This window comes from Alnus glutinosa, chromosome 12 (genome assembly GCF_958979055.1).
Source record: "Alnus glutinosa chromosome 12, dhAlnGlut1.1, whole genome shotgun sequence".
In the NCBI taxonomy this organism is placed as follows: Eukaryota; Viridiplantae; Streptophyta; class Magnoliopsida; order Fagales; family Betulaceae; genus Alnus; species Alnus glutinosa.
The window spans coordinates 25,569,786-25,583,998 of record NC_084897.1 but is presented as its reverse complement, the minus strand read 5'-3'; the positions used below and the strand labels follow the sequence as shown (position 1 = coordinate 25,583,998).

At 35.5% G+C, this 14,213-nt stretch overlaps 3 protein-coding genes across 4 annotated transcripts; all 3 read left to right on the top strand.

Moving 5' to 3' along the window:
- Positions 1 to 2,509: 2,509 nt before the first annotated feature.
- Positions 2,510 to 4,160, top strand: LOC133851656 (large ribosomal subunit protein uL2). Its single transcript, XM_062288175.1, has 2 exons — positions 2,510 to 3,008; positions 3,654 to 4,160. Exons 1-2 carry the CDS (start codon positions 2,569 to 2,571, stop codon positions 3,994 to 3,996), a joined length of 783 nt encoding a protein of 260 aa, XP_062144159.1. The 5' UTR covers positions 2,510 to 2,568; the 3' UTR covers positions 3,997 to 4,160.
- Positions 4,161 to 6,531: 2,371 nt separating this feature from the next.
- Positions 6,532 to 9,828, top strand: LOC133883045 (peptide methionine sulfoxide reductase A5). 2 transcript variants are annotated; one of them, XM_062322227.1, is made up of 5 exons: positions 6,532 to 6,847; positions 8,168 to 8,280; positions 8,365 to 8,509; positions 9,081 to 9,145; positions 9,233 to 9,369. In XM_062322227.1, the coding sequence occupies exons 1-4, from the start codon at positions 6,572 to 6,574 to the stop codon at positions 9,138 to 9,140; spliced, it is 594 nt and encodes a 197-aa protein (XP_062178211.1). In that variant the 5' UTR covers positions 6,532 to 6,571; the 3' UTR covers positions 9,141 to 9,145; positions 9,233 to 9,369. The 2 variants fall into 2 exon arrangements, with proteins under 2 accessions (XP_062178211.1, XP_062178210.1); XM_062322226.1 differs by lacking the exon at positions 9,081 to 9,145 and having other exon boundaries at positions 9,233 to 9,828.
- A 1,091-nt stretch (positions 9,829 to 10,919) lies between these two features.
- Positions 10,920 to 13,766, top strand: LOC133852118 (peptidyl-prolyl cis-trans isomerase Pin1). Its single transcript, XM_062288794.1, has 2 exons — positions 10,920 to 11,319; positions 13,383 to 13,766. Exons 1-2 carry the CDS (start codon positions 11,079 to 11,081, stop codon positions 13,505 to 13,507), a joined length of 366 nt encoding a protein of 121 aa, XP_062144778.1. The 5' UTR covers positions 10,920 to 11,078; the 3' UTR covers positions 13,508 to 13,766.
- The last annotated feature ends 447 nt before the right edge of the window (positions 13,767 to 14,213 follow it).

Below are 14,213 nucleotides of genomic sequence, written 5' to 3'. Positions count from 1 at the left end.
GATTCCAGGGAGCGGTATTCGTGGTGTTATGGAGCGTATGTGCACCTTGGTTGGTGTTGAAAAGGGTTCTAATCTCTATCTCATAGCAGCTCGAATTTTTCAAAAAATAGAGAAGAGATAAATGTTTGTCATGATGAAAGAACCATATTTGCAGCTTAGGTTTTTAAGAGATGAAGCGAAATTGTTGCTGGGGTAACACTTCTACACTTGCTTAGCAAGTGAAGGAATTTGCGATGAAATAATTGGTATGCTCGTTGTTGAGTTGTTTGAACAACTTTTTTAATGTTGTGTTCTTTACGGTAAAAAAAATAAAAAATAAAATAAAATCTTCAAAAATTTTCATTTTTGGAAATTGTGATTTTTGAACAATGAACAATGTCTTTGAAACAATTTGTTTGTTGAGTTCTATCGTATTGATTGGTATTGTTGTTTAGGTTTTATATACATGGAACATGATGATTATATGGATTATGATAATGATTATCATTCGAGATAATGACGACGACGACGATGAATTTTATGATCTTGTTGCAGCTACGTACTTCACTTCATTAAATACATTGATAAACAACTTTGCAAGAATTTTGAACAAACTAGGTATAGGTGGTTGATGCATTGTTTGACCGGTAATGAGTCTATATGTATTGAGAAATGTTAGAGCATCTCCTGATGTTCTCCTAGAAAAAAAAATTACATCTATGTCCTTTTGAATGGCATAGATGCAATTTTTTAATCAAAACAATTACATATATGACATTCCAGGAGAACACTAGGACAACACCAGAAGATGCTCTAGTATTCCTCGTAAGTCGTATGTATTATGTAATGAGATGTTTAGAATGAAACCACTTTTTTTTTTCTTTTTTTTCTTCAATTATGTAATGTTTTACAACACATATATGGACTTTAGCACACAAGACTTATTCAATTATAAGAGTCCGTAAATATATGTTTGATGGGAATAGGATCCTTTCTATTTCAAATGAAATTGATACTATCTATTTTATATTTATGATTTAAAGTTTATGTATCTAATGGTGTGCATGATTTTACATTATTTAAATTTTTTAAAAGACATGCCAAAATTAACTTCATATACACCATTCGATACATTAACTTTAAATCTTGACATTTCATTTAAAATAGATAGTATCAATTTCATTAAATGAAATGGAGATAATCCTATTCCTGATTGATGATACTTAATATAGAACATGGAATAAAATGGTTCAAAAAAGATTTCAATATTCTAGTGAGGTTATATATGGACATCTTCATAAAGTTCTAGAAGCACTTATCCTATTGGCAATGTCATTGTAGCATATAAATAAAAGCTCTATTATGTCATAAAAATATATGGTTAGAATTGTGTATCTACTATTAAGTAATTAGGTTTCATTTGTGTGTCGGAATAAAAAATGGGAAGTATATATTTTCAAACAAGTTTATCCCTTTTATACATAATAGTATTATTATGTCCTTATTGGTAATTTCCACTTGAACCACACTCTTCTACGGTTATACCAATGTTATACAAAATATCAATAGACAAAAACAACATTCTTTTACAAATTTTACCAAAGGGATAATTACGTTTTGATTAACTACGTTTTAAAATCGTTATTCAAAAATCAAATTTTATTTGAAAAAGAGAAAATGAATAAAAAAAAAATAACTTTTAGAGTAAAAATTGTAACTCAACTCTATTTTAATTTGGGGATAGCTAATCAAATATTCATATGAAGAGGTTTTTAGGGATTATATCTAAATTTTAGATAGCAATCTATTTTAACATACCCAATGTGAATGTTCTAACACGTTTCTTTATATTTCACTTATTTAATTGCATTGCTTTTCTCAATATATACATATATATATATAATGTGCATTGCCACAACATGATAGAGAAATGCTTCAACATTGTTATTCGATATGTAGGAGATGGTTTGCCGTCCCCTTACCTCCTTTTTTTATTAAACAAGTGAATTTTAATACAAAGAGAGGGGGTTGGAGGACAATTACTTGTTCCCCACAAATCATTTCCCTTGTTATTCACATTACATCTTAAAAAAAAATATACATGTAAAATTTGTGTAGATTTTTTTTTTTTTTTTTTTGACATGTCCACACAAAATGGGGAAGGAGGATTCGAACTAGTGACCTCCGCTTCATGAGGCATGACCCCTAACCGATTGAGCTACCCCTTGGAGACTTGTGTAGAATATTTATGATACTCTATGACTACTGAAATGTCACACTATCAATCGGTAAAATGCACTTATTTTCTACGATTTGAAAATAAAAATCCTTTTTTTTTTTTTTTTTTTTTTTTTTTTTTTTAATGTACTCTCAAAACCCTATTGCTACGACGTCGTTTTGCAATCAAATCAAGGACAAGATGAAACGGTGTTGAACCTTGCCGCACAAGACCCTCAAAACCCTACAAGTCCACAGCAACGACGCCGTTTACCATCACGACCCACCTATATATATGACCGCAAACCCTAGTCTCCCCATTTGTATCCCCTTCCCCATATCCCCGCCGCTACCACCAGAGCTCGCTCAACAATGGGTCGTGTCATTCGCGCTCAGCGTAAGGGTGCGGGGTCGGTCTTCAAGTCCCACACCCACCACCGCAAGGGCCCGGCCCGCTTCCGCAGCCTCGACTTCGGGGAGCGCAACGGCTACCTCAAGGGAGTGATCACCGAGATCGTGCACGACCCGGGTCGCGGAGCGCCACTCGCTCGCATCACTTTCCGCCATCCCTTCCGCTACAAGAAGCAGAACGAGCTTTTCGTCGCTGCCGAGGGTATGTACACGGGCCAGTTCGTGTACTGCGGGAGAAAGGCCAATCTCATGGTCGGAAACGTCTTGCCTCTCAGATCGATTCCCGAAGGAGCGGTGGTATGCAACGTTGAGCACCACGTTGGGGACCGTGGGGTCTTGGCTAGGTGCTCTGGGGATTACGCTATTGTTATCAGCCACAACCCTGATAACGACACCACCAGGTCCTTTTATCTCTCTTAATGATTTATAGTTGTGGGATCTGTGGATTGATTCTTTTGATTTTGTTTGTATGAATTTTGATGATTTGGGTTGTTGGGTTTTGGCGTTGTTGTGAAATGAATTGCTTTAGCTATACGTCTTTAGTTTCTCCAAATGATCTCTCAATCTTCTATTTAGGCTTTTACGTGCTGTTTGGTTAAAGTTTACCACTATGGCCGGTGTTTGATGTACTGCACTCCTTGAAATTCAATGCACAGGGTTTACAACTTGCAATTTGATGTTTCTGTAAATGCGATTGTGTTTAGTGTGATGTATCCCTCCATCATGTTGCGATGAACGAATACTTCTATTTTGCAAACTGGGATTATGTATTTGTCTTTCTCTCTTCATAGATTATGTTTTTCCCGAATCCTGATGAGTTCTTATATTGTTGTACCATAAGTATTTCAATGCATTTTCTAGTGGCAATGAACGTGTATGTATGTTTATCATGCTGACTCTGTAGTTCATGGTTTTAATTTCTTTTTGAAGTCTGAGGTTCATTACTATGGCTTGCATAACTCTGTAGGATATGTGGCCTTTTGTTGGGCTTACACCATAGATGTCTATATTTCATTATTTTAAGCCAGAAGGGTTCATTTTAACAGGGTTAAACTTCCATCCGGTGCTAAGAAAATTGTTCCAAGCGGATGCCGAGCTATGATCGGGCAGGTTGCAGGTGGAGGGAGAACTGAGAAGCCCCTTCTTAAGGCTGGTAATGCTTACCACAAGTTCAGAGTGAAGAGGAACTGCTGGCCTAAGGTTCGTGGTGTGGCTATGAACCCAGTTGAGCATCCTCACGGAGGAGGTAACCACCAGCATATTGGACATGCAAGTACTGTCAGGCGTGATGCACCTCCTGGTCAAAAGGTTGGTCTTATTGCTGCAAGGAGGACCGGTCGGCTCAGAGGACAAGCTGCTGCTACTGCTTCTAAAGCTGATAAGGCTTAAGAAATTTAGTCGAGTAATTACATTTTACTTAATTGGTGTTGTTTTCGAGATATTTGCTTATTGCCTTCATAGATTAATATCCAAGACTAGCCGGTGAACTTTGTGTTGAAGGAATTTTGTTTGGATTATCTTAATGTTTTATTTATGACGTTTGGTTTTATTCATTCTCGAAATTAGTTAAAAAAAAATGCATATTTCTGATGAATAAATGATGGGAATCTCGTCCCCTGATGGCTGGTGCAATATCATTGTGAAATCTGCATTACCAGATCTGCAGATCATTTCACAGATAAAGATGGTTCCACTCAGAAACTCCAGGATATAATGTGTCGTTTTTACGAGTACATAATATGCTCTATGTCTCTGTAGGGGTTGCAATGTACTAAAATCGGGTTGGGGTTGGGGTTGGGGTTGGGGTACTAGTGTAAGGTTATATAACTGAACTCTTTGACGTGTCAAACTTTTCAATCATAATTTACCAATTTTAAGTTAGGTTTGTATTGAGTTTGTAAATTGTGTAAAAAAATTTATGGTTCAACTTTAATTTGATTTATGTAATTAAATGGATTATAGATCTTTTAATTCATAACTCGTTAATTTTCGTAACGAGTTTATGTTGATTTCATAAGTCGTGTTAAAAATTGTTACGATGAATTCATGAGCAACTGCTTGAGAATTGACAGACATGTGGTGGCACTCTGAAATTAAGGGCAGGTTGTATGCAATGCTGCATTTATCTTGGCCTTGTACCTGCAAAATTTTATTATGATTTTTGGAACCACCGACAAGCTTGGAAGAAAAAGGAAAGAGAAGATAAGATAAACAAAAAATATTGTAAATCATATAAAGTATAAACTCATCTGATAATTGGGCAGACTATTCATTGTACCATCTAATATAGGCCAAGAAAACCAAACAGGGGCTAAACAAAAACGAAAGGTACTAAATAGGAAAGTGATTCAGTGAAGATCATTGTCTCTGCCCATCAGAGGATGCAAGCTTTCAAAAAGGGATCGAAATTAACTATAATTTTGGAGACGTTCAATCATGAAAATATATTCCTAAATCCAAATAATTGTTTTCCAAATGGTTGGAATATTACCGCATTAGTATTTACTAATTTTATCTACTTAATATTTATCATTTCAATATTTACTATATTTTATCATTTTTTAAAAATAACAAATACCTCTATGACAACATTCTAATAATTTAATTTGAAAAAAAAATTGAAAATATTGAGGATTAGGGGTTGAGGAGGATCATTCTTAAATCTAGCGTTAGAACGAAAGAGTTTGGCGATAAAAAGGGAAAAAAAAAAACTCTTTCTTCTTGATTCTCCTGTAACTGAATCTTTTGAAACTTCAAAAATCTTTAGTTAGAATGGAAATGAATAATATTTGGGAAAAATCTACATTATAAAATCATAGACGAAGGGGAACGAAAGGACCATGGCCCCTCCATCAAGGTTTTTTATTTTTATTTTTTTAAAAAAAAAAAAAGAAAAAAAAGAAAAAGGGTTTACTTTAGGCCCATAGAATAATTTCATTTTCAGCCACCCTAAAGTTAAATTTTAGTTTCATCTCTATATAAAATAGTTATAAGAGCCTATTTATAATTAGGCTAAGGAGTTAAAAAAATGTTTTTAGTACATAAAAAGTTGTGTCAAGTAAAACTGAATCCATTTGATGAAAAAGAAAAAGGTAAAAAAAAAAAGAACAAAATTACGTTTTGGAGAAGCTTGAAAATAATTATTTTCTTTCGTGCTTTTTTGTAGACATTAACTTTATTTTCTAACGCAGTTGAGATTCTAAAATCTAAAGCCTCAATGCTTGTCCAAATACTCATCGAGGGTGGTCTGTGCCACCCCAAAATGCTCCGAAGGTGGTTGCACCACTCCTGGCAATGGGTGGTTGGCCAGCCACAGTAAAACTGGGGTTTTGTTTTGATTATTTTTTTCTTTTTTTCTTTTTTTAAAAAAAAAAAGAGAAAATAAAAAATAATGAGTGATTTTTTTTGAAAATGTAACATATTCTTTTAGGAATAGCTATTCCTCTCATTTTTTAGAGAAATATGTAATCGGACAAAAATTTCCTACAAACCAGTTTGTTGGAAATTTTTTACAACCTACATATAAGAGTGACATTTGTCCCTTGACATGTGAGAAGCACATGTTTTAATAATATGTGTTTCTTACATGTTTTTTTATTAATACTATTAAAAAAACATATGATTCTCACATATTTAAAGAACACGTTTTTATCAAAAGTAAAAAAGAACACGTGTCACTCTTATACGTGAGTTGTAAAAATTTTTGTCCTATGTATTCCTCTTCGTAAATAACTAATCCAAAAAATAGATCATTACCAAACAAATGAATTACTATTTCTGATAATTTCATTTCATAGGTTTATTTGCAAAAGGGTCGTTTAATTCTTACGAAATGGCTTGGAGATGCAAAAAAAAAAAGAAAAAAGAAAAAGAAATGGCTCTCTCTTACTCGTTTTATTTCTTCTTAGCCCGTTTTTAGTCGTTATAGAACCGTCTCTCGTGATCTCTCTTTCTCTCAAAACCAATGGCTAATGTATTATTAACCTTTGTCGTCCTGACCCTCGCTGCGGCCGATAAAGCTCATTGCATCAGAGTTCCTGATCGGATCTCCGAACCCGCGAGAGACCCGCCGAGCGGCCAGCCCTTGAAAACCGCGGTTTTCGCTCTCGGATGCTTCTGGAGATCCGAGGCCGTGTTTGGGTGCTTCAACGGCGTTGTACGGACCACCGTGGGTTACGCCGGCGGATCCAAGCCCAACCCGGAGTACCGAAGCTTGGGCGACCATGCCGAGTCCGTCCAGGTCTGGCCTTTCACGTACTCCCTTTCTCAATTCTTAGGGACATTGTTGCGTGTGTTTAAACAGAACGTGGCTTTAAGCTTTTGGATTCATAATCCGGTAGGCTTTTATAATTGAAATTGTTAATTTTCTGAGATTGGAATTAAGGGTGGTTTCTCTATTGTTTAATTATAGGATGGGACTTTTAGAAGCATTTTGGGAAGGATTCGTATAGAATTTGAGTTTGTGGCACATTGAGGGATTCAGAAATTGATGATAGTGGATGGATTAGGCCCTTTTTTTTTCGGTGGAATTTCTTGACTTATGGCCCACAGGGATCGAGACTAGCTTCTGGGGAATTAAGACGAAAGTCGCGTTTTGTTGGGTTGGTTTTCTTGATATGATTTTTAGGCCGGACAGCTTTAGTGTGAAATGATTGATTATTCTGATTCTTTGTGCACTGTGTAAGATGGAGTTGAGCTCAATTGATAGCTGATCCTTCCACCTATTGTTCTCGAATGGTTTTAGATGCCTTGGCCTCTTAGGCGATTCTTATTCGCGTGTGGTTACATGCTGAGCACCAGAAATGAATTCTAATTTGTAGATTTATACTTTTGAGTGTGTTTTGACCCCAAGTCTAAGCCACGTTTTTAAACAAAATTGTGAAAAGTCTCTCGTTTGGGAGTTGATTTGAAAAAAAATGGTGGTTTGAAAACGAGAAAAAGTCCATGTTTTCACCCAGCAGGCAAGGAGTGCGTTAAAAAAAGCACGATTTTTTAGGTAGTTTAAGGCACTTTTTTTTTTAAACCATAGATTTTACCAAACGATTAATTGCATTTTTAAAAATTGTGTTTCATTAACTGTATCTTGAAATCACTAGTTTTTCAAACTCCATGTTTTGAATCAGATAAACCAAACGGACTTTGTGTGGCATCTATATTTAGATGATACTGTTGCGCACATATCCAGGTGTTTTCATGCCTCAAATTGACCAATCTTGCAATAGTACTCTTTACAATAAGTAATTTGAGTTACATTCTAGAAAGTTGAGTCTTCCACTGCCTCTAATAGTCTAGATTTGGCTGGTAGGTTTTGAACTCTTTCTTGTGTAAAATGTACATTCAGTGGGTTTACCATATCCTGTTTTATTCATTTAGGCATGTAAACAAGGCTGGCAGTTGGAGCTAGTTTTACTTTGGATTTTGAATAAGGATTCTTGTCTCATTAGCTTTCATATGACTTTTACAATGTGCCTTTCGCTTGGAATTTATTACATTGTGTTTTCTATTTCTGTTTGAATGTCATGGAAGCCTGTCTGATATGGTTTTTCTGAATACTGTAAAGGTTGAATATGATCCCAGGCTGATTAATTTCAGAAAACTTTTGGAGGTCTTTTGGTCCAGTCATGATTCTAGGCAAGTATTTGGGCAAGGCCCTGATGTGGGAAATCAGTACAGGTAACACTGATGACCTCCAAAAGCAGAATTCTTACTTCAAACAGACCTCATACTTACCAGTGAACTATTTCCATGTATTAACAGATCTATTATTTTTACTAATGGAACTGAAGAATCTAGATTGGCTTCTATAAGCAAAGAAAGAGAGCAAACTAAGTCAAAGAGCAGCATTGTTACTACTCAGATTCAACAGCTTGGAACATTTTATCCTGCAGAGCCCGAACATCAGGTTTAGTATTTTCAGTTATTATATCTTATTTAATACAATTTTGTGGCTGATCTTACTGTAGAACTTTTCAAAAAGTCTTCCTAGATTTCTGGTATTCAAGAGCAAAATGTGTTCTAATTTGTTGGAATATGACAGCTTGAAATGGGCTGTGAATTTGAATTGTAGAGTTGGATTATGATAGATGTAGTTGTGCAAAAAGCTGTCTTTTAAAGTTTAGGAATGAGAATTTGAAGCAGGAAGCTGAACTTCCTGAATTTGGTGAGCTACTATTTTTGTTTATGAAACCGTGAAAAAGATTATGTCCAATCAATTCATCGTATATCGGGCTATCACAATTAGAAGTGGATAGGTTTAGCATCTGAATTTTGGAATGACGAGGATTCAAACATATGGAAATTATTTCTTTTACCATTACACTGAAAAAGGCCTGTGACAGTCTCACTGTAGTTGGGTACATGATATAACTGTGCCTTTTTGAAGTGAATTCTTTTGATAATGCTGCTGTAGTTTTGTGTACAACCTCAACTATCACTTTTCAATATACATCTTGTACATTCGTTGAAAAAAGCAGTGCTGGGATTTTGTTTATAGCTCTGAAAGATGGGAGGACATTCTTTTCTACTGGATGTAGCATTGGTAATTTCTGAAATAGCTTCTGAGGACATTGATTTCAACAATCTGTAATGAATGACTGAACAACTTTTTATCTTTTAAAATCTGCAGAAATTTGAGCTCAAGCGAAATCCCTTTCTTCTTCAGCTAATTGGAAACCTGCCGGAAGAGGAGCTTGAGAGATCAAGTCTGGCAGCAAAACTAAACGGCTATGCTGCAGACCTTTGCCCTTCAACGGTTCAGAAGCAGATTGATGCAAAGATAAATGATATTATGAGAAAAGGTTGGCCTATTTTAAGAGAAGTGTAGCTTGCCTTTGGGGCCTAACCTTAGATGACTATACTTCAGCTGACAAAGCTCTCGCTATGTTGCAACAATCAATTTGCTTGTTCGAGCTGTGTTGTTGAGAATCTCTAGCTGTGGGAAAGACAAGCAGCTGAGTTTATTGATTCAACTAACTGGTATCTGAGTCTCGTTGGTGGAGATGTTAACCTCAGATGTGCCTGATGGTTGTTGAACGGGAAATCTTTGGCTGTGTAATCATTGTTAAGAGTCTGAGTTTGTCTTTGTGTTTCTTAGACGTGAGCCTTGGGTCACTTTTGGTGTAATTTAAATAGTCATTTAAAAACAAGTAGATTTTTCCTCCAAAAAAGGTTGGAAGAAATTTCTCCATCGGGTCTAATAAACTAACAAGTATCCTTACAACACATGATTCTTGCATGCATTTTTAATATGATTAACAGAGCACGTGAGAATTATGAGCTCCAAAAATACTTGTCAATTTAATAGAATTTTTCCCATTTTAGAGTAAAACTTTATTATCTCTTTGGTAGCTCCAATTTTCAATCTTCGTTTGATTTGGATGACATTATGTGCAGAGCGTTTGAATCCTTTTCTTTCTACATATCTTGGTCTGAATCCCCGTCTTTCCCACTAATTGGTTATGGTTTAATTAAACCCTACCCCAAACAAAAATCTAACAATATCTCTTATAAACTTCTCATTTGCTTGATTTCTTTCTGAAATCCTTCCTTTCCTCGACAACCCTCTATTTTTCTTCAACACAATTGCCTCTCTTTCGCCCTCTCTAATATCTTTGGGTCACCGCTCCCTATTTCGGCACCGGTAATGAGAGACGAGACCAAATTCTTAATATATTGAAATATAATTGGCTCATATATAGTATTTATTAGCAGAAAATACCAAAAAAATACTAGAAATATCTCAAAAATAATATGGAAAGTCCGTAAGAATGAAAAAAAATTGAGGTGCAACGGAAGAGAAGAGGTCTCTATGGTTGACTTAATTTACAAATCACTCCATGTGATATAAAAATTAACTAAGAGGTCTCTGTGATTGACGAAGTCAATTTTCATTCAATACTTGACAGAAACCGTTAAGTTGCCACGTCAGATCTAATAAAAACGGGACACATTTGCCACGTCAGATCTAATAAAAACGGGACACATTTTATTCTTATTAAAAAAAAAAAATACTAATATATTTATAATTAAAAACCTAAAAATTTAAAACATAAAATATTAATTAATTTTTTTTTTTTCAAAAAAAAAGAATTGATGTGACTGCCTGCCTGCCACCGGAAAGGAGTGGCCAACAAGCCACCCTAAAGATGGCTGACTACGGGCCACCCCAGCCCACGGGTGTCACTTAATTGGACAAAAAACAATAAAGATTCAATTAAAAACAAAAAAAATTGGAGGAGTGATATGTAAAAGAGAAATGTTTGGTTTATCTTTTACTCACCGTTTTATTTATTTTATATATACCCTTTTTTTTACCCTTTATACAAAGCACATGTTTGGGCTTCTGCGCAGACTACACCCGAACGAAAGCACTCAGCTTCGCAAAGATAGAGTCCGAACGGAAGCGAAAGAAGAGCTCGATCTCGTCGGCGGATCGGACAGCGGACAAGGAGAAGCAGAAGAAGAAGACGAGAATGGCTTCTACGACGAGCAATCAGGTGAGGGCATCGCACATACTGATCAAGCACCAGGGGTCTCGGAGAAAGGCCTCGTGGAAGGATCCAGAAGGCCGCGTGATCACGAACACCACTAGGGACAGCGCTGTCTCTCAGCTCAAGGCCCTCCGCGAAGACATCGTCTCCGGAAAGGCCAAGTTCGAGGACCTCGCCTCTCGCTTCTCCGATTGCAGCTCCGCCAAGCGCGGCGGCGATCTCGGTCAGTTTTTTGTTGACTCTATGTTTGCTTCCCTAGAAAGTACAATCAAAGACAAAAGTTTGCTTATTTAGGGTTTGGCAATATTTGATTTACTTCAAAATTCTCTGTTTTAATCGTTGTTCGAATTGAGGATATAGGGATGATGATTAAACGCTGCGTTTGGTTGGAGAGAAAAAGTAATTGATGGAGTGCCCATGTGTTTAACAGTAAAAATGGACGGTAATAAGGCTTGGTTTAAAAAACAATTTTCTAATTGGTTGAGGCCGTGAGTTAAGATTTCCTTGAAAGCAGTGTTTAGATTAATGATTGTTTGTGTGAAGGATATAGGGATATGATAATTAAGGCTGAGCTTGGTAGGAGAGAAAAAGAAAATAATGGAGTGTTTTACCAGTGAAAGTAAGCCTTGCGTTTAAAAACAATTTTCTCGTAGGTTGAGAGAGTGAGTTAAGATTTCCTTGAAAGCTTACGGAAGGACTTGATTGTAGTGTTTAGATAGTAAACCATTAGAAGCAGTGGAAAACTTGTAAATCTTAGGAGGAATCGAAGAAGCAAGTTGACGGTAATGTGCTTTATAAGGTATCATATGCGAGCAAAACAAAGGGCGCACAGCCTTGATGAAAGATGAGTGGAGAACAAAGGAAAGGAGTGAAATGGGACTTCCTTCCTGTGAGGGACAAATGTTATGAGTGATGACTTGTTTTGGAAAAAAAAATAAAAAATGAAGAAGATAGAGACCGGTAGGGATGAAATTTGGATGTTCATTTGGGTTCTTCCTTGAGAAGATTCGTGCCTCATGTCTCAACAATATTATAAGACATTCATGCCTCCCCCTTCATTGTTTTCAAACCCTCCATGTTAGCTGTTGAATTTCATGTGGTTAAGTGTATCTCGGCCTGATGGTGATTTTAGCGATTGTGGAGTAGAGGTTGAGCGTTGGAATGTTCTCAATTGACCATTTGACCCCTAAAAAAATGTGCAAATTTTAGTTTGCATGAAAGATTTAATGATTTACTTGTAATTGTGCATCTTTTGCTTGATTTCGTTTAGAGGTTAAAGTTCAATGGAAATAGGCCTTTTTAGTGGTATATATGTGTTCTATTTTTTGTTTTAAGGTACCGACAGTTGTAACAGTTCCTTTAAAATGCTTGGGTGCCTATGTCATGCATTTTGTGATTTCAATATGACTTCTCTTCAATTTCATCCATCGACCTTTTCATTTAACTTGGGAATCATGCTAGCATTTCTTGTTTTTTGTTTTTTGTTTTTTTTTCATACCAAAAGCATTTCCCAGCAGCTCTCTGTGTTTAACTTGTTTTCAGTCATATAATCTGTTTAGTTTCCATCTTTCTTTCTTTTCATTTTTAACAGGATTTCGTGAAATTTATAAATCTTTCCCAGAAGCTCTCTGCATTTATATAAATCTTCCAGTCATATAATCTATTTTAGTTTACATCTTTCCTTCTTTTCATTTTTGGCAGAGGATTTCGGAAATTTTTGGTTTGAATGTAGGGAGCTTCTCAAATGGCTTGAGTGTACTAAAAACCATTAAAATTCTACCAATAATATCTTTATTATGTTAAGTTTGTAGTGACAGTGCTATTGTATGCAAATATGGTCTATAAATATGTGGCAACCTTCATTTCAGAAATCCCTTTTTTTTAAGCATTATCAAGATGTATCAAAAACTTGTGAGAATGCTCTTCTAGTTGTTAATTCTGATATTATATTATTTTCGTGACTTATCTCCTTTAATCTACATTCTCGCCCATTTCGGCCTCTGCTTGTTGCTTTTCATTTCCATTTATTTGTGTTAATGTGTATTATTAGTTTTGTACTTATTGCATGATGGTGAAGAAGAGATAGATATGAAATCTCAAGTGCACCGTGCACACGGGACATATACCTTCTCTGAAGTAAAGTATTTTTGTATTCCCATGAAGAATCTTTCTGCTTTTAAGTCTTTCTCTTTGATATAATTTTTATTGTTGAATAATACTCGTGGAGCTTGCACGTTTAAATTATGATTCATCTGAATAGGATATCATCACAAAATATTGCTGCAGGTCCTTTTGGCCGGGGACAGATGCAGAAGCCTTTTGAAGAAGCAACATATGCTCTCAAGGTCAGTGAGTTAAGTGACATTGTGGATACTGACAGTGGAGTCCACATCATCATGAGAACTGGTTGATCGCTCATGGAGAAACATTTGGGCATATTTGAACATTAATCAGTGTGCTGAGCGAACAGATTTCTGTGTGTATCTCAAATTTATTTTGCTCCTGGTGAGAGCAACATGACCATCTTATTACTCATTGATGATTTGGTACTTAAAATACTCGTCTGGCCAATGGCTTGGGAGGATTGTATTGTTTCTTGTAACATTTACTTTTAGAGTTCTTGGTTATGGCTTGTTATGGTTGTTTGTCAGTGAGAAGCGTTTGCCTTCATCCTTGAGTGTGTGTTTTTTTATCATAGAAAACTGTTACTTCTTCCTTGGTATAGCAGGATCCTCTCCATTTCGAGTGAAATAGAGAAAAATCATTTTACGATTTAGATTTTATTTTGTTACATTTAACGGTGTAGATTATAACACGTCATATTAGAAGAGTTTTAAATGATGTGACAACATATTTATCATGTAATAACATATACACCATTAAATTTGTAAAATTTAAGAGTGACCATAAAATTGGTTCTTTTTTCATTTCACTTGAAATGGAGATGATCTTATTCTCAAAACTCAAAAGATTAATGATGCATACAGAGTAATTTGATGTGGTTAAATTTCAAGCAAACTTTTAAGTTTGTAAAATCTAATATAGATCATAAAATGGCTTCTCCTTTTCATATAACTTGAAACGGAGAGAATTTTATTCCAAAGGTTAGTAATGCAT